Genomic DNA, 19,509 nt, shown 5'->3' with positions numbered 1-19,509 from the left:
AATCCATTCTCAAAGCAATATATAACTAAACCCACAAGCAGGGAATATGCCGGACCTTTATTAGCTCCCTTTTGACTCTGGGTTTTGTTTTTTGATCAATGATCACGTAGTTAAAGACTAAAGATTCTTTCTTGTTTGTTGCATTCAAACATGAGTGTGTCTTTGACTGTAATGACTTTTAATCTGCATGATGATCAACCGGAAGACAGCCCAAATTCGTGGGAGAAAAGGAGGGATTTGCGCATAAGTGTCATCACTAGTTACTCCCCTATCATTCTTTGTACTCAACAAGGTATTATCTCTCTTCAAGTTCTTCCTTTCCCTCGTTTTCTGTGATATATGCAATTGGATCTCTTGTTGTCGCTACTGTTTTCTTATTTTGACTGATCTGGGTATTCCCTAATTTGAATTTTGGAGATTGGCTTCTGTTCTTTCAAAGGGTGCTTAGGGTTGTGCTGTTGGAAATACTAAGCTTCGTTGAGTGAACGTTGTTTTTGAGGAAGGGTTTGTATTTTGGAGATTGATTCAAGCTCGTTTCAGTAACTTTTAGGGTCTCGCATTCCCTTGCTTGATGCCCTTCTTCTGGGTTTATTTTGATTGAGCTTTTGTTAGTTATTAGTTGCTTTCCTTTTTTTTTCTTCCTTTTAAGTATTATTGTTGTACATTATTGTTATCGTTTTGGTGTTTGCATTCAGGTGTACAATCTCAACTGGATTTTCTTCAGCAGGGATTGTTAGGTAATGTTGTCCAATGATCATTCAACCTTCCAACTTTCCAACTAGTGATGAGCACTCAAAGTCATGCAGTCTTACCTTATTAGGAAGGATTAAATGTTGCCATTAGGTCAGTTCTTGATAAATGGTGATGATGAGAAGGATGCACTATTGGATATTTACTTTAGTACTTGATGATGCCCTAGTATGAAATGATTCTATATAATTTAATTTGCGTTATTTATGTGTTGCAGTACGAGAACTTGGCATTCTTGCTTGATAGACTTATTTGCGTGTATTCAAACAGCACAAGAGTGAAATTGGGAGTTTTAGATTAATGCGTAGCCTTTTTTTGTTGTTGCTGTTTTAAGGGGTGTAAATAAATGGCATTGTGTTCAATCTTTTTATTCTGGTCGAAGATCTGCTGAAACTGATTCTTATACGATATTTTAAAATATGCACCTAGACAGCCGGATTGAGTTCCAGTTGCATGTTTGAGTGTGAAAAATTCGGAGTTAGGTCTCATATAGTTGATCTTGAAGTAAATGCTCTTTCGAAATAATGCGGAAGAGGAAAAACCCATCCCAATTAACGGGTCTTGTAAAAGGGATGAAAATTTAGCTGTACTTTACTCGCATAATGCAGAAATGAGAGTGCCACTAGATTGAATCTCCTTTCCCTTCCTTTTTTAGGGCCAAAGGCCTATGTCAGTGTTAAGAAACTTTATTTTCATTAACTCGGTATCTAACCACTGGAGATTGGAACAAGAGAGGGTAACATGTTTAAAGATAGACACTTTGACGAGCACCATAGATTCAAAGGACCCTGAGGAATGTTTTACCACCTTCGTGCTTGAAAGCAAATGATAATAGTAGTGCAATGGTCAAGGGTTGTGTGGAATGTAAACTCTAAATTTTCAATTTATTTATGTGCGTAGAAAATATAATAATCAAAGCTTCTTTCTCATCTTGGTGTTTATATATGTTTGACCATTAGCTTCTCTGAGTTAAATGTGAATGTCGGGTCATTTAGGTTTTCTGGGTCCCGACTCCTGAGTCATAATTTCTTCTTGTGCTTCATTATGAAGGGTTGTCCCAATTCAACTGTACTAACCCTTTCCAGCAAGATTGCATGTTTGAATGAATGCAATTACAATTATATATATTTTCCTATCGATTTAATGGTGAAATAGTAAAGTATTTGTTAATAGTTTTGTTTCAAACATCGTCTTTTCTGTGACTAGAATTTGGCAGAATGGAATATGATTTTCTTTTCTTTCTATGTTGTGCAAACATAATTCTTTCATACTAATCATGGGTGATTTTGGTTTGTTGTCCTCCTATAGGGTATGATCAGTTCGGAGTATCAAGAAAAGGGCCCCAGGACAGTTCAGATGAACATTGCACAATCTTCTATGACAAGGAAAAGGTATCTTTGTAGTTTCTTCATGCCTATAGTTAAATATTACGGTACACATTGTTTTAACATTCTTTTCATCTTAATTGAAGGTAGAGTTGATTGAAGGTGGAACCTTTTGGCTGTCCGAGTCACCTTCTGTTCCTGGGAGCACATCATGGGGTTCAGAAGTTCCATGCATTGCAACATGGGCTATATCCTGCTTTATTCAGCTTTCCGTTTTGATCTTATATTATATGAAGTTCCAGTTGCAGACATTGATACCACTTGTATTCATAGAAAACCATTGTGTTAGTTTGTTTACTTGACATGATGGCCACACATTCCAACTTAAAGAAGTTGAGCCACCAGGATTCTCATTTCAGATTGTGAATACCAATATGGATGAGTCCAGTCCTCGTGCCCGTAGGCAAAGTGCTCTGCTTACATGGCAACATATTGCATCCTTACCTCCTAGCTTACCAGTTGTGTACTGTGGTGGATTTAACACACAGAAGGAATCAACAACCGGGCGTTTTCTTCTTGGGAGATCAAGGTATTCTATTTAGTGCAAAATCATTTAGCTGTTTCATAACACTTATGCACCTCCAAATAAACAAACTTGGGGTTTACCCCACTCCGGTTATCTTCTTTTCTGTTGCAGTTCACTACGATAGAGCATCTGCACATCTTCTTTGTGATAGGGGACTGATTTCTTTGCTGTTGGTCTGTTGCTATTATATATGTGCAGAGAACATGGTGTGGTGGGAGACATGAGGGATATTTGGCCTAATGCTCGGGTGAGGAAAAACGTTTCCCTAATACGAACTTATCATGGCTTCAAAGGTATTTATCTGGCCCAAACTTTGATCTGTTAGTGAGTCGTGATATGCTTGAACTTAAATGATGATTTCGTCCGCTCAGGTAACAAGCAGGGAGCCCTAGAATTCCTCAAGTTGATATTTAGAGCGCTCTGCCTCTGCTGGGACCGCCAAACACAAGATCTACACGTAGACTGGATTCTTTTCAGGGGCAGATCTCTTATACCCTCTTCATGTGAAGTGGTCAATGATAACATCGACGGTTATTACCCCTCCTCTCACTATCCTATATTTGCCGAGTTTCTTCTTCCACGTACCGTGAGATTGATAGAACCACCTACACATACACAAGAGGACAATTAGAATGCCATTTGTTTATAATCAATCTATCATGTTTCCCCCTTCTTTGAAGCTTGTCATATTGTCATTTCATTCAGGAATATATGTGTGTTTCGACTCTCGATCATGAATCATTTATGACTACAAGTATTTTCAGCTGATGTTTGGAATTGCCTTCTCAATCCTCATGGCCAGAATAGGAGAAAAACCATTTGGAAACTGATTCCAGATTGTGAACCTTTACTGATTTTCTGCATTTCATTCTTTTGGTTCTTAAATTATCAGCATGAGCTTGAAAGAAAAGCTATCAGAATCATACACGTTTTTGGAAATTGATTCATGTCATGTTCTCTGTTTTTTTCCCTTAAGAAATAGACTGAAAAGGAGACCCACACATGTGTAAACCATATGGGTCCAATTTCCTTCTCTTTTCTCACTAATAATGATTTATAGTTAAACCAATCCAAGTTACATTTTTTTCCAACTTTCACTGCAAGATAATAGTTGTGTATTTTAGAGAAAAAGAATGTAGCAAATAACAACGAAGAAAGAAATTTTAACTTAACTGTCCAACGAGTCAAGGTCACCTGATAAGGCCAATCGAGAGAATTTAAAGCCAACGGTTGGTGAGGGTCCTCTCTATAAACGTATAGTTTCAGGGTTTTCTCCCCAGGGATTCATCTCTCGTGTTTACTAAACAACCACCCTTTTTTCTTCTCTTTTGTGTCTCACTGTCTCTTCATTTCTTCCTTCACAAACAAGAAATTTCAACTCGGCAAGTTTTTTTTTTGATTCCTCTGGAGAGTGGAAATTCGGGCAAACGGATCGAAACATGGCGGGTCATAGGTTTGAAGTTGCATGGATCTTCTTTTTGTTTGCTCTTTTCTTCGTTCGAGCCCATTGTTTATACCTCCCTGGTGTTGCCCCTGAAGATTTCCAAAAGGTCAGTTTCATCACATGCATGCATGGGCCATGCATGTATGTTAATGCATGCATTATCATGTGTTTTGGATCCTTGGGTTGACTTGAATTTTCCAATCTATTGTTGGGTTTCATTTAGATCCGTGTTTAATGATCTCTAGAATCGCCGTTTCGGTTGAATGAATTTGGATATGATGATTCTTTGGAAGTTTAGGCTGATAACTTTTTTACCAATACCACAAGTTCTTTGGTCTATTTGGCTTAAGATTTGAAGACTATTTATGAAATTTGAATGCTGATTAAAGCATCTGAATCTTTTGTGCTCAATAATCCAATCTACGGGCTCTTTGCTTTAATCCAACTTATGGTTTAATATACTTTTGTTTAATGTTCATTTCTCTCCATTTATGCAGGGGGGTCCATTGTTGGTGAAAGTGAATAAGCTGACTTCAACCAAAACACAACTTCCTTATTCCTATTATTACCTACCCTTTTGTCAACCCGATCATATAGTCGACGGTGCCGAGAATCTCGGGGAAGTCCTTCGCGGTGATCGAATCGAAAACTCTCCTTATGTGGTGAGTTCGGACACCAAAATCACTCCCTTAATCCTCTTTGCTGTACTATGTTTTTTTCAGCGAGGGATTCTGTTTGCAGTTTAAAATGAGAGACGCAAATGTGCAATATCGTATGTCGTAAAATTCTTGATAAAAAAGCTGCAAAGGCGTTCAAGGAGAAGATCGACGATGAGTACCAAGTTAACATGTGAGGATCTCATTCTGGATATCTTAGTTGTAGCTTTCATTTATTCTGAGTAGTAAGTGATATTTATAATATGTTTGTGACAGGATTTTGGATAACCTTCCATTGGTTGTTCCTATAAGAAGGCCTGATCAGGAAAATGCTGTAGTGTATCAGTATGGATATCATGTTGGTCTCAGAGGACAGTATGCCGGGGTAAGTGTTCAACTGATTGCCGCCTGTTTAGAACAATTTTTATTATTTTTATATTTGATAATGAAAGCTATTCTTCTTTGGTTTCCTTGCAGAGCAAGGAAGAAAAACATTTTATAAACAATCACTTGATATTTACAGTCAAATATCACAAGGATCCATTGTCAGATTCTGCAAGGATTGTTTGATTTGAGGTCAAACCATTCAGGTTAAATTCTATTACCTTTCTTTTACCACTGGTTTCATTTTCTGCTTTTCTTAAAGCCATTTTGACGAACGCACAATACAGTGTTAAACATGAATATGAGAGTGAGTGGAACGAGAAGACTCGTCTGACGACCTGTGATCCCCATGCGAAACGTGCAGTTACTAGTTCTGAATCTCCTCAAGAGGTTGAAGAAAAGACGGAGATCATATTTACTTATGATGTTGAGTTCCAGGTCTGCAATGTGTACTTTGTTACAAATGAGAATACCTTGCTGCATACGCTGTTTCATTCTATTCAACAAGTTACTTCTTGTGATCTTGCAGGAAAGTGATATAAAGTGGGCATCCCGATGGGATACCTATCTTCTAATGGATGATGATCAGATCCATTGGTTATCCATTGTTAATTCTTTGATGATTGTGATCTTCCTCTCGGGGATGGTGGCTATGATCATGCTACAAACTCTTTATCGGGATATCTCGAAGTACATCAAACTCGAAAACCAAGAAGAAGCACAAGAGGAGACGGTGGAAACTGGTCCACAGGGATGCTTTTAGGCCTCCAACAAATTCCGACTTACTCTGTGTGTATGTTGGAACTGGGGTTCAATTCTTTGGTATGATTATCGTTACCATGATCTTTGCTCTCCTCGGCTTCCTATCCCCTTCAAATCGAGGTGGGATAATAACCGTCATGCTTCTGCTCTGGGTCTTCATGGGCCTGTTTGCCGGATATTCCTCGGCTCAGCTTTATAAGCTGTTCAAGGGAACAGAATGGAAGAAAGTTACACTCAAAACAGCATTTATGTTCCCTGCAACTGTGGTTTCCATTTTCTTTGTCTTGAATGCTCTAATATGGGGCCAGAAATCTTCCGGGGCAGTGCCATTTGGAACCATGTTTGCATTGGTATTGTTGTGGTTCGGCATCTCGGTCCCGCTTGTTTATGTGGGTAGTTATTTTGGTTTTAAGAAGCCAGCGATCGAGGATCCGGTGAAAACAAATAAGATCCCAAGGCAAATTCCAGATCAGGCTTGGTACATGAACTCAGCCTTCTCCATCCTAATTGGGGGCATACTTCCGTTCAGGGCTGTTTTTATCGAGCTTTTTTTCATCCTCACTTCAATATGGTTGCATCAGTTCTATTACATATTTGGCTTCCTCTTCATCGTCTTCATGTGCCGAGATCACAGTAGTACTCTGCTACTTCCAGCTATGCAGTGAGGATTATCTATGGTGGTGGAGGTCGTATTTGACTTCGGGTTCTTCGGCACTTTACCTATTCCTCTATGCTGCATTCTACTTCTTTACGAAGCTCGATATCACAAAGCCAGTATCTGAGGTCTTATACTTCGTGTATATGCTGATAGTATCTTACGCATTCTTCGTGCTCACTGGTACAATTGGCTTCTATGCTTGCTTCTGGTTCACAACGCTCATCTACACATCAGTGAAGATTGATTGATCTGATATTGCAGCTCGAGGAAAGTCTAGTTTGTTTCGTTACAACGATGTCTAAATTACCCGATACAGAATCAGAAGTGCAGGACATCCGTGACTTGCTGTTTGGGTTCAGTTTTGAATCCATGTATTCACAAACATAATAGTGCTTTGTTTGTACCTGCCGTTCTGTCAAGAAACTGAAAATTTCAGTCCTTGAAAATGAAAGAAATTATCATTTCATGTATTCGAACTGTGTATGCTATTTTTTTCCCGATGTATTCAAGATTCAGACAACCACTTCTGCTGTTGCTTCTTCAGACAGAGGTGCCTCATGATATGTCTACTCGGATCCTTTGGAAGGCTCTGAACCAAATTTTCTTCGTCAACACCATGTGCCTCCAACCACTTATATCGGTCATACCGTCTAACCCGTTCCCTAAGGTCCCAGGGAAGCATCCGATGATGCATTCACTGTTCGGAGTCACGCCTCTCGATCCTCATTTCTTCTGGCCGAATGGTAAGAGATTGAAGATAGGTCTGTTTACAACATCGAAATCAACAACGATTCCAGAAGACCATTGGATCAGTCAATGAGGTGCTTCAAGAGTTTCACTTAAGTATGTCCTTGGTTAGATAAAGCACGTGATGAAGTCCAAAATTCACCTGCATGTTTCCGACCAGTAGTGAAAAGAGGATGAGTCCAAATAACGCAAGTAGTATCGAAAACAAGGCCTGTTTTGTTGCTAGCACATCCGAACCATTTGAACTTTGAAGAAATCGGCAAACAACAATTTGCAATTATGAACAAAAATAGTGAGAGGGCTATGGATTTTTCTGACCTGCCAAGTTGCAACCTAGGGTTGCATGCAACAGTGATAGCTCATTGACATTATTTGTTCTGTAGATAATAAAAAATAAAATCACAGCATATCTATTCCATGCAAAAAAAACTGCTCACTTATTTCACACTTTAAACGATAGGTTTACACGCAGTAAAGATGATATCAATGAGAGAGAGCTAAAGCATGTATACAAAGAAAGTTAATATGCTCAAAGCACATAATAACTGGGTAAAGCAAGAAGAACAAACAACCCTACACCATTAGACGTATTTATCACCCACAGAGCTCATAAAGAAATATGACTAAACAAGGATACATGAGAATGAGGGGGGGGAGGGGGGGGGAAGAAGATATTGAAATAAAAGGAGAGCTAGATGCATTTGAACAAGGGAAAATTTACAGCCATCAGCAATTGAATACTAGGGGGAAAAAAACTTTTACAACCTGTGGTACTGGAGCAACAAGAAAAATCAACGATGAAATATCGCTGCAAGTATCGTTTGGCTATTTGTGCAGGATCTATCTCAAGTTCACCTCGTCCGAAAACTCGAGATGATGGAGCAATGTAAGCTGTACAAAACTGTAGTGTCGACTATTCATACATTTTAAACTTATCTTTTCCCGTTAAAAGATTGACGATCATTTAAACTGAGATTAAAACGAAAAATAAGTGAGCAGTTTATATACTTTTTAATGAATAAATACGAGTTTAAAACACATAAATAGTTTAAAACCATTTTTAAATTTTTAATAATTAAAGGACTCAACAAAACATCTTAATAGTGAAAACTCAACAAAATAATACCTTATAGTTGAAGATCATTTGTATACTTTTACCTTAATTTTTTTTTACAATAAAATAGAATTTGTAGTATTAAGCTAGTGAAAAAAGGCTCTTACATCACAATATTTAATATACATTCGGGATATTCGCATGTAGAGATCAGCGTTGTCAAAAGGGATTAAGCCAGCCAAGTACCAACCAAGAGGGAATAAGCAATGCCTTGCATTTCCCGAGACTTTGTAAACCACACTATCTTCGACCGGCCGCCATGCCATTATATAAAATATAAACGAACAAATAAACATATGGGGGAAAGAACGAAAAATATGATCTCTTCATAGCATTTATCTTCGTCATTTTATTGCCTCATACTGCAACATTGTCCGAGAAAATAATACACAACCTAAACCAGTTGTATCCAGGGACGGCAAAATTTTGTGTTGGACTCTCCACATAGAATGGCTAGAAATGTAATACATGATATGACCAAAAACATTTTGATGCCAACTTCATTGTTAACTGTTACCGTTGAGATTGCATATGATCATCCGCCTCGAACACGAGATCCCTCTGAATCTGTCACGTGCAAAATGGAAGTGACTAAAGGCAGTAGTAGATCACATATTACAGAACAGTGCTAGTTCGGAATTATAAAACCTGCAGAAAGATGGGTCAACGAAGAAGAAATCATACTTCAAGAAAAGAAACAGCATTCTGATGTCCAACATGTTTCATTAATCTCATCACTAACTCCTGAAAGTACAACCTTGATCCATATTCAACAGCAATGAGATGTCCTATAACGAGACGTCACTTGTTTTCCGAAGAAAACATGAGTCTATAACGAGAGAGGCGGAAGAAAAAGACTGCATAAGCACGCCTTATTCATTTTTTTTCCAAACACAAGCACAGTGATCATAAGGGTGACATTCTGTACCTTCCTATTATGTTCCTCAAGTCAGAAATAAAGGATTAAGAGAGCCAAAAAATCAAACAGGTGTCATAGTGGCCACTTTCTCAGCCTCGACGCTTTAGCGTATCTAAAATTGTGTTTCTAGCTACTTGGCGTAATATTTCTGGATCAGTTTCTTCAATGGGTTTATGAATAATAACTTTCACAGATCCTGAATTTACAACACCCTCCATTCCTGCAGGCATGATTCGGCCTGTGCCAATTAAGGTTATAGGAATGACGGGCGCCCCGGTTTTTGCTGCAACACTGAATGCACCTTTCTGCCAATTACAACCAAGAAAAAACGATGAGCTCTTGAATAGATAGTTGCATTTTAAAATCCTCCTGATTTTCCATAGTGACTTAATCGGCCAAGCTAACAATATAATTCTAGGAAGATCCCACCTTGAAATCACCCAACTTCCCCTCCTTACTCCGCGTGCCTTCCGGGAAGAAAAAGACAGAGGCACCATTCCTTATGAGATCCATACATCTCTTAAGACACTCCTACAAGCAGCAATAGAATTCAAACCCGTACTACAGAAAAAATAAACCAAGCCTGCAAAGCTAAAAGATAATATTACAATAGATTAATCCCAAATTGCCATCTAAAGCAGACAAACTAAATAAATTGAGCTCATATTGCGATCCAAATAATGATAACAGCAAAGGCAAAAAAGGAATACCAACTGGCTTCGGCTGTCCATGCGCTTTAACGGAATTGTACCCATCATAGACATGGCCCACCCAATAATGGGAAAAAGAAATACCCCCGTCTTGCTGATAAACTTGTAGCTTCTTCCAAGAGTTAGAAGCGTGTAGATATCTAAAAAACTCTGATGGTTGGAAACATATACCGCAGGAGCATCATGTGAAGGCAAATTCTCCAATCCTTCATACTCAATTTTGAAAAATGGAGCAACGGTAGCTGAAGCCCAAGCTTGGCAATAAAATGCTGAGCTTTTCTTCTATAGCGATTGAACAATAGCACAAAGGGGTGTGCCACTATCATAAACCCAATCAGTGAAATGGCCGCAATAGCTGTGACAACATAGAAGCATACTCCTCTAACTTTTGAAGATAGTTTAACTTCTGCATTTTAAAATTTGATGAAACATAAAACTACGAGGGGCATGATCTAAAAAACGAAAAGCAAAATAGTTCAATGACTGAGTAGCTTTCCATAAAAACCTGATAAAGAATAGGAATCTTCAGGCATCCCAGCCCCAGTAAGTTCAGATTTCGCCACAACACGTCTGGATAATTTGTTCAGGTTACATAGTTTACTGATGGAATATCTATTTAAACCCTCATTTGGACTAAAACAACACCGAGGTTCGCCATCATGCAGCCTTGAAATATGCAAAATTTATTTTGAGCTGCTGCCAAAATAAAGGAGAAAGCTAATAATGTAACCTCCGTAAAGAAAGAACACACATATACACAAAGAAATACCAAACCCTAACTTAGCATCCACCACCAAAATAACCATTTCTACTGGAGTACAAGAACAATAAATCCCAATAAAAGAATCCATTAGTATATTTTAAAAGATCCCCGAATGTATTAATAATCACTCACTTTGAAGAAATTTTACAGTCACATGTTTACAGCATCAAACATAAAGAACATGGTCTTAGTAAAATTAACTTACGGTTGCATGAATTTCTCAAAGTTGCCCGTTTACACGCAGAGTAGCCAAATAAGCACATTTACGATCAGAAAGCTGCATTAGACATATATTACAACACTGTCATAAAGCAAATCATAAAGGCATATAAAGGAAAAGAAGAACAAGTGAAAAACAATCTCAAAATTCTCTAAAATTATATCATCCACCTGAAACACAGTAGAAATATGTTCTTTTAAAGATACAAAATTGATTAAAACATTCCAAACAGAGAAAGATCAAACAAATCAAGAAAAGCTGAAAAATCGGTGAATAAGCTTGTTTTCCCCCGATTACGAAGCCGAAGAGTACACTCAAAACTTTACTCAATACAATCAGTTTTTCCCTCTTTGTACGGAATCAAACAGGCGGCCAAACAGAAACTTACCGGGAAGATAGGCAGCATAAAGGAACTACTGGGCTTTGGGTAACCTGGAAAATAGGGGGTGGGGGAGAGAGATGAATACACACAAAGAATACAAATACGTATATGGGAAAGTACAGAATTGCGTATCTTACGGAGAGGGAGAGGTGAAAGGGAAGAGAGCTCCATGATGAGTGCGAAAAAGGAACTGAAAAGACCGGAAGATGCGGGTTGATGAGAAATAAATCGTTGAATTTGATAGATAGATAGATAGCTAGCTAATTTCAAGGTCTACTGAAACCTCCAGTTTTCATTATTTTATTCCTTTGCCTCAGTTTTTCTCGGCGGAAAAATGTATTAACAATTGTCTGGACTTGTTAGGGGGGCCGTTCCTTTCTCGGCTCACACCTTGACTATACTTTTTTTAGGGTAAATTTCTCTTATTAGTCACTGAATTATTAGGGTTAATTATGCATTTAGTATCAAAACTATTAGTTTTAATATATTTTAGTATTTAAACCTTCAGTTTTTTCAAAATCACGTTTAAAGTTTAATTTTTTTTCATTTTAGTATTCCGTTCAAAATTTAACATTAAGTTTTAATTTTTTATAAAAATTTAGGTATTAAAACAGACCAAAATTTATAGTTTATTTACTAAATATATTAAGTTTTTAACGACGAGATACTAAAATAAAATAAAAACTAAATATTAGATATAATTTTAAAAAAACTAAAATTTTATGTATTAAAATATAAATATTAGAAAAAAAAAGTACACAAGAAAAAGGACGAGATCATAAAATGCTAGAGTACATACTCCATCAAGCATATGCTAGGTAAATAAAAACCCAGATGGATTTTCGCGGAAAATCTGCCGAGAAAAGAAAACGAATCATATAGTAATAACAATAATAATAATACCAACATAGGTATGATTTAAGTGGTAAATAGCGTGATATCACTTAAGTAAAGTCTTAGGTTTGAATCTTTATGTATTGAAAAAAATTTCATTAGGAGACTCACTCACTCTTGCCAAGTGTGCAACCTTAGAGTAACCAAATAATAATAATAGGGATAAATTACATTATATACTCTCAAACTTTTAAGTATTGATTTTTTATAAAATCAAACTTTTTATTTTACTAATTTTATCGCTAACATTTACTTTTAGGTGTAATTATGCTACTCCCTCGTTAATGGCCTAAGCTAAACCTGTAGAAACATAAACTAAAACTTAACCACTATGTCAACTTAAATTTTTTATATAATCTTATAAATATAATATACATAACATATAACTTGGATTATCTATAATTTATATTCTAAAATTAAAATATTATTTATTATATATTTATATTATAAACAATATTAATATATAGTAAAAAATATTATTTATATTATTATATAAATAATATTAATATATCTATATATGTATATGATTTATAATTAAAAAGTAATTTTTTAAAAAACACCATGAAATCACCAAATTTTTTTGGATCTCTAAAAATTCCAAAACTCCCAAAACCCCTGAATTCTAAATTGTAATCCCCAAATTCACTCGTTTTCATCGTTGATAGCACAACATTGTCGTTGCGTTGAAGTCTCCTCCTCTCATCGTGCATGTCATTCACCATTTGCTCATCGATCAGTCGTCGTTCATGGTTCGATTAAAACATTCCATATTCGACGTTTGGCGATCTATTAGCACACCGTTCATCAATTTTCAACGACAAACATAGTGGGGCAATTCGTGATAAAGGTCCGACAACGAAAGTGATAGGCGTGGCCATTGATCAACAGTGACAATGGGTGAAATTAGGAATTTGATAATTAGGGCTTTGGGTTTAGGGAAGAATTGAGAATTTAAAAAATTTTAAGGATTTTTTGAAAAAAAATATTATTTTTATTATGAATCGTATATATTATAAAACAATACAAAAATAAAAATAAAAATAATAAATAATAAATAATATTAATTCAAACAAATATTTAACATATATTTTAGTTTTGTTGAAATTATAATAACATTTTAAGTTGGCTTGGTGGTTTATCGTTTGCCATTAGCTCTTCAATTTAAATCTCACGAAAAACATTCTTTGTATCAACAACGAAGACATCTTGGGCTGTTGCTGGCATAATTGTACTTAAAAATAAATATTAGTGTTAAAATTAATTAAAATTAAAAATTTAATTAGGTAAACGAATCAATGCTTAAAATTTAGTAACTATAACAAGCCAAATACGAAACCAAAGTTGTCAAAGACGCCATTGTCAAAAGCCTGAGGCGTCCAGCAAAGCAAATATTTAAGATACCCTCAAGCCCATGGTTTTCCCTATTTTCCATATATATATGGACCCTGTTTAACCAAGATACCCTCTTTCATTTCCATGAAAACAGGGAATCTAATTGACGACTTCACATTTATGGATTGAAAGTCCTCAATGTCAACTAAACTACCTTGGACTTGGAGAAGCAAAAGGATATAGTGTAGGGATTCAAAGTCATCAACTTTTTTGTTGGTTTATTCTTTCCAGCATTTAAAGAAGCATGGAAGCCCCGCTTGTTTTGATGGCTAAGAAGAAAAGGGTGGTATCCCGAATCCAGGGGTAGCGGGTAGGCTTAGGTTTGGTGGACAGATATGTGGACGTGGACGTGGACCAACTATCGTTATCTCATCAATTACGACTCATCGTTTAAATCAGAAGATAAAATTATCAATGTTCGATGACCAATTTGTTCTTATTAACTTGGGGGAGTCGAATTGCAGGAAAAACTGATCACACGAGCTTATCCATTCATACGGGTTAGCTGGAAAGTTGAAACCAAATTTGGGCTTGTTTCAAAGAGATGAGCTTTGGGAATTTATAAATTCTGGTAAGGCCAAAGAGCTATATCTCCCTCTCTCTCTAGAAAAATAAACAAATTTGAGGAAAAACTTGGAAGACTCCCTTTCTTCTTCAATGGCCCAGCTGGACCAAAATTTATGTTACAAAGGAAAAACAAAAGGGAAAGCAAAGACAATCAAAATGTCCTCCAATCAAACTCTCTGTCTCTCTCTCTCTCTCTCTCTCTCTGTTTACCGGAAATACCCTTCTGTATTCTCACCCCCAAAGATCCCATCTTCATCTATTCCTCTCAAACTCTCAAAAGAAACAATTTTTTTCACCGACTTATGTGGGCTTCTTCGGGTTTCCTTTGTTTCGGTTAGAGTGTTCACAGTGAAAACAGGGAGACGAGAACCTTCCTCTTGCCTCCTCTATATTTATCATTTCTTCCTTCTCTTCCTCTGTGTTCCCTTGTTTTGGCCTTTTGGTTTCTTTTTTTGATCTGAAACATGAAGAAGACGAAAGGGTTTGGTGTTGCTGCTCCTGTTATGGAGTATTCTCCATATGATTTGTATGAAGACTTGCACAAGGTAATGACTTTTCGTGCATTGTTTAGATTTTGGGTAACTTTCAGTCAGATTTTTATTAGATCCCGGAGGCGTTTATAAGCCTCTGGGTTCTCTTGATCTCTGCTATTTGTCTTCAATCTTTTGATTGATAACAAGAAGATGACTCCTTTGTTTGAATCGTATGTATTGGTCTCGAATTTATGATGATCATGCCTCATACGAACTAGGTTTGGATCTTATGTTTGGCCTTAGTACTTTTCTACCTGAAAATGAATTAAAATAGCCTCTCTTTTAGTCTTTCAATCCAGTAAGCTTCCACAGGTTTGATTGATCACGGTGATTCTGTGCAATGTTCTTCTATACAGAAACGATCAATGGTTAAGAAACTATCATGTCTTCTCACAAACTACAAAACAGGAGCATTACATTGAAGGCTACTTGCCATAACCTATATTCCCAACTAATGTTTAGGTGCTTTGTGTTCCTGCAGGAAACGGAGTCCATGCGAAAGAATTTGCAGACGAAGAAAGAGCGAAGATCGACCCTGTTGGCTGAAGTCGAGTATGATGTTGTTCCACCATGAATTCGTATAATTTGCATAGTTTTAGGATCACAATTATTGATAGGGTTAAACTTTTTTGTTGTTAGGTTCTTGAGACGGAGGCGCAAGTTCTTGATGCAAAACCAATCATCAAACACCCCAGTGATCAAAAGTAAATCGAATGTGAAGGCAAAGAAATCAACCGGGAAGGGTACTTCGATAGGCCGAGCAACGGGCTTTGATTCGAACCTTAAGGGAAAGACTAATAGTGTGAAAGGAACGTGTTTCACTAATCCTTCTCTTATGTTTGACTTAAACCAGATGCAACAGAAAGTGTTTAGTGGAAAGGAGGAACCTACTTTGCGAAGTTCTTCATCAGTTCTCCACTTAAACCAAAAGGAAAGACTTCATAGCAGAAAAGAGGCCACTGCTCGAAGCGTGAAACCGGTTTTCGACTTAAACCAGATTTCGGTAATCTATTGTTGTCATAAAAATTTGCTTCTATATAATCTTTTATCATGAGCTAATATCTCGAAACCCTCCTTCGGTTCAGAGAGAGGAGGAAGAACTACAGGCACAAACTAGTTCAGTTGGAACAGATGATTTTAAGAGGAGTTCAATCAGAGTAGGAAGCGACGAGCAACGCAATGAAGTTAAAATATCAGCCCGCAGGAACACTGGAGACGGGCCAAATAGAACTGGGAAAAGAAAGATCTCATGGCAAGATCAGGTGGCATTGAGGGTTTAAGTGTCTTGTAGTAGAAGTGCCTTACTGAGTTTGAGGGGATTGGAACACTTGTGAGTTTAGCTTGCCTACCTCCCGTTTTTTAATTGCTCTATGTTCTTGCCGCCTTCATTATTCCTGATGTAAAGAAAATACGGTTTGCATCTATTGGAATTATAAAGATAAATGTCGAAATTGCTACACCGGGATTAGATATATTCTCACTGAAGACATAGTTTATTGCATCATGCCTCGTGGATACTGCTCGTCATCCGTCGGAGTAATCGAGAGGCAAGATTTGTACCGTGCTATGATTTGGGGATGTAAATGATTGTTGAAAGGTTCCAAATTTTAAGTTACATTTGCACATAAAACGGGGTAGGCGTGAAGTTCACTTTTGATCAGAAAGTCCAGAGGGTGTGTATGGGTCCCGAAGCAAATGGAAACGGCAGACGTGTGTGGTGATGTTAGTTCAAATGTCACGAAAGATGGGAGCTTGGATGTTAGGAGAAGAGGGAGTTAAGTGGTTGACCAACATCTTTAATATTATTTTAGAGACTGCCAAGATGCCAGAGGAGTGGAGAGAGTCTACGGTGATACCAATCTATAAAATTAAAGGAGATCCCCAACGTTGTGGTAACTACAGAGGTATTAAACTCCTCAGCCATACCATGAAGCTATGGGAAAGGGTGATAGAGGCTAGGTTGAGACAAGTTACTAGGGTTTCGGAAAACCAATTTGGCTTTATGCCAGGCAGGTCTACCACGGAGGCGATTCATCTACTTCGACGGCTTATGGAGAAATATAGGGAAAAGTCTAGAGATCTTCACATGGCGTTCATTGACCTTGAGAAGGCTTATGATAGTGTTCCCCGCGATACGATCTGGAAGACTTTGGAAACGAGACGGATCCCAACTGCTTATATCCGGGCGATTCGTGATATGTATTATAGATCTACTACTTACGTCAGGACTACAGTTGGCGACACCGAGGCATTCCCGGTTGAAATCGGACTCCACCAGGGGTCGGCTCTTAGCCTTACATCTTCGCCTTGATTATGGACGACATCTATTGTGCGACACCAGACGGTGTACCATGGTGTATGCTTTTCGCTGACGACATTGTCTTAGTTGCTGAAACAAAATATGAGTTGAATAGTAGACTGGCTACCTGGAAGACTGCTTTGGAAGAAAAAGGTTTAAGGATCAATATTGAAAAGACAGAGTATTTATGTTCAAACTTCAATGGGAACCAAAACGATGAAGATGTAGAAGTAGCATAGAAGGACACGTTCTCCCCTCAAAGGATTGTTTCAAGTACCTAGGGTCTATGATACATAAAGATGGGGGTGTAGATGATGACGTTACACACCGTATAAAGGCGGATGGCTAAAGTGGAGGCCGCTACTGGAGTTCTGTGTGACAAGAAGGTCCCTCTAAAACTTAAGGGAAAATTTTATAGAATGGCAATAAGACCAGCGCTGTTGTATGGATCAGAATGTTGGGCAACAAGAAGGATCACGTAAGGAGGATTGAGGCCGCAGAAATGAGAATGCTTCGATGGACATGTGGTAGGACTCTGAGGGATATGACGACAAACTCTGCTATTAGGATGTCCTTGGGGGTGGTGTCTGTTTCCGAAAAATTGAGGGAGGGAAGACTACGGTGGTTTGGGCATGTCCTTAGGCGACTACCGTCGGATGCGGTAAGGAGGGTAGAGTCGATTACAGTCGACGGTGCCAGAAGGAAAGGACGACCAAGGCGAAAGTGGGAAGACTGCTTGAGATCTGATTTGAGGGATTTAGCCCTTACCGAAGACATGACCTCTGATAGGAAAATATGGAGGCTAAAGACTAGGGTAGTCGAGTAGTGTGGGTCACATCTATAGGGTGTATCATTTCTGTCTTCTTTTAATGTCTTTGTAGTATTTTCCATGACTTATACTTTTTATACGTTTCTGTTATTGGTATTTATGAAGGATTAGAACTGGGCTTGCTAACGTTGACTTCTGTGTATCATTCTCTTCATGTTTCCTCTTTTAAATTTAGCCGGATCTTATGTTTCTGTCTATATGCAGAGATTCTTTCGCAGGGATATTTATGCAGGGATTAATTTCCCGTTACAGACGCACATATGATTTTAATGACTGCATATGAATACTGTTTTAGCTATGTATTTATGTATTTATTTATACATGCATTGCATTTTATCTAAATTTTTAATTTTCTGACTGCCGGAGGTCTTCCACGGAAGCTACTCTCAACCTGGCGTTGGGGGTAGCCTACTACCCTACCTCCCCCTTACCCCATACATATGGGAATTGGGTTTTGTTGTTGTTGTTGTATTGTTATGCCACAATAGTACCCCTTGGACGCATGGATGCTGCCTTCCATCGACCATTAAAGCTCATTTAAAGCCGCCATAACGCCGTACATGTTTAAAACATGTTTTACCACGAATACAAAAAGCTTTGTTTATTCTCTTCAAATCAATCGGTCAATGCACTAATTAATTTATCTCAATGATTGAAATAATTATTGTTGTTTTTAAAAGTAATGAATTCGAACATCGATAATTGTATTAGAGTGATTGAATGTTCATTGTTAAATAGCTGATAATTATGATGCAGGAAACAAAGAAACTCCTTTTATTTTGGGTTTTAATTCTTATGGGTTAACAGGAGACTTACGTATCGATTCAATAATAAGCATCATCTTTATTTTAAAAGGGTAAATTATAAATTTGGTAATTGAACTTTACTTTTTCTCTTATTTCATTTATTGTATTTTAAAGCTTTTCAATTTTCTCATTGAACTTAATACATTAGGTTTTTTTGCGACTTAGCAGTTAAATAGTTAATGATGTTAAAATAAGTTGTTATATATATATATGCAAAACGACATCATTTTGTTGAAAATTTTGTTTTTTAAAAATGGCGTTTCTAACACCGTTAACTATTTAATGGCAGAGTGACCAAAATAAGAGAGAGTAAAGTTCAGTGACAAAAACCCCAATGTATTAAGTTTAGTGAGGAAATTGAAAATTTTTAAAGTTCAATGAGCAAAATAGGGGGAGAGTAAAGTTCAGTGATAAAATTTGTAATTTATCCTAAAAATATGGTAAATTATCCATTTAGTATCTAAACTATCAATTTTGATCCGTTTTAGTACCTAAATTTTCAATTTTTTCAAAATGATACATAATGTTTAGTTTTCATTTTATTTTAGTAGTCCGCCGTTAAAAACTTAACGCGTTTAGTATCTAAAATATCAATTTTGGTCCATTTTAGTACCTAAACTTTCAACTTTTCAAAACTTAACGTTAAAGTTTGAAAGAGACACTAAAATGAAACAAAAACTAAAGTTTTTAACGACAAAGTACTGAAATGAAGCAAAAACTAAACCTTAGGTATAATTTTTAAGAAATGAAAATTTAGATACTAAAATTC

General features: G+C 37.1%; 3 protein-coding genes and 1 pseudogene across 3 annotated transcripts; 3 read left to right on the top strand and 1 right to left on the bottom strand.

Annotated features, from left to right (window-relative positions):
- Positions 1 to 135: 135 nt before the first annotated feature.
- LOC120132230 lies at positions 136 to 3,438 on the top strand. The gene is made up of 8 exons (XM_039149042.1): positions 136 to 292; positions 696 to 737; positions 2,059 to 2,141; positions 2,222 to 2,323; positions 2,450 to 2,664; positions 2,860 to 2,954; positions 3,033 to 3,336; positions 3,376 to 3,438. The coding sequence occupies exons 1-7, from the start codon at positions 151 to 153 to the stop codon at positions 3,290 to 3,292; spliced, it is 939 nt and encodes a 312-aa protein (XP_039004973.1). The 5' UTR covers positions 136 to 150; the 3' UTR covers positions 3,293 to 3,336; positions 3,376 to 3,438.
- A 484-nt stretch (positions 3,439 to 3,922) lies between these two features.
- LOC120132223 lies at positions 3,923 to 7,023 on the top strand (annotated as a pseudogene).
- Positions 7,024 to 8,729: 1,706 nt separating this feature from the next.
- Positions 8,730 to 11,486, bottom strand: LOC120132231 (1-acyl-sn-glycerol-3-phosphate acyltransferase BAT2, chloroplastic-like). Its single transcript, XM_039149044.1, is given in 8 exon segments — positions 8,730 to 9,073; positions 9,353 to 9,650; positions 9,775 to 9,876; positions 10,056 to 10,309; positions 10,312 to 10,461; positions 10,561 to 10,625; positions 11,024 to 11,095; positions 11,427 to 11,486. Coding segments are annotated over 6 exon segments (795 nt in total). The 5' UTR covers positions 11,032 to 11,095; positions 11,427 to 11,486; the 3' UTR covers positions 8,730 to 9,073; positions 9,353 to 9,434.
- Positions 11,487 to 14,680: 3,194 nt separating this feature from the next.
- LOC120132233 lies at positions 14,681 to 16,257 on the top strand. The gene is made up of 4 exons (XM_039149045.1): positions 14,681 to 14,818; positions 15,288 to 15,358; positions 15,446 to 15,809; positions 15,892 to 16,257. The coding sequence occupies exons 1-4, from the start codon at positions 14,738 to 14,740 to the stop codon at positions 16,084 to 16,086; spliced, it is 711 nt and encodes a 236-aa protein (XP_039004976.1). The 5' UTR covers positions 14,681 to 14,737; the 3' UTR covers positions 16,087 to 16,257.
- Positions 16,258 to 19,509: the final 3,252 nt, after the last annotated feature.

The sequence above is a fragment of the Hibiscus syriacus genome, unplaced genomic scaffold, assembly GCF_006381635.1.
Source record: "Hibiscus syriacus cultivar Baekdansim isolate YM2019G1 unplaced genomic scaffold, ASM638163v2 tig00110557_pilon, whole genome shotgun sequence".
Classification (NCBI taxonomy): Eukaryota; Viridiplantae; Streptophyta; class Magnoliopsida; order Malvales; family Malvaceae; genus Hibiscus; species Hibiscus syriacus.
Note: the sequence above shows the minus strand (reverse complement) of the source record. Positions and strands in the feature narration are given on the sequence as shown.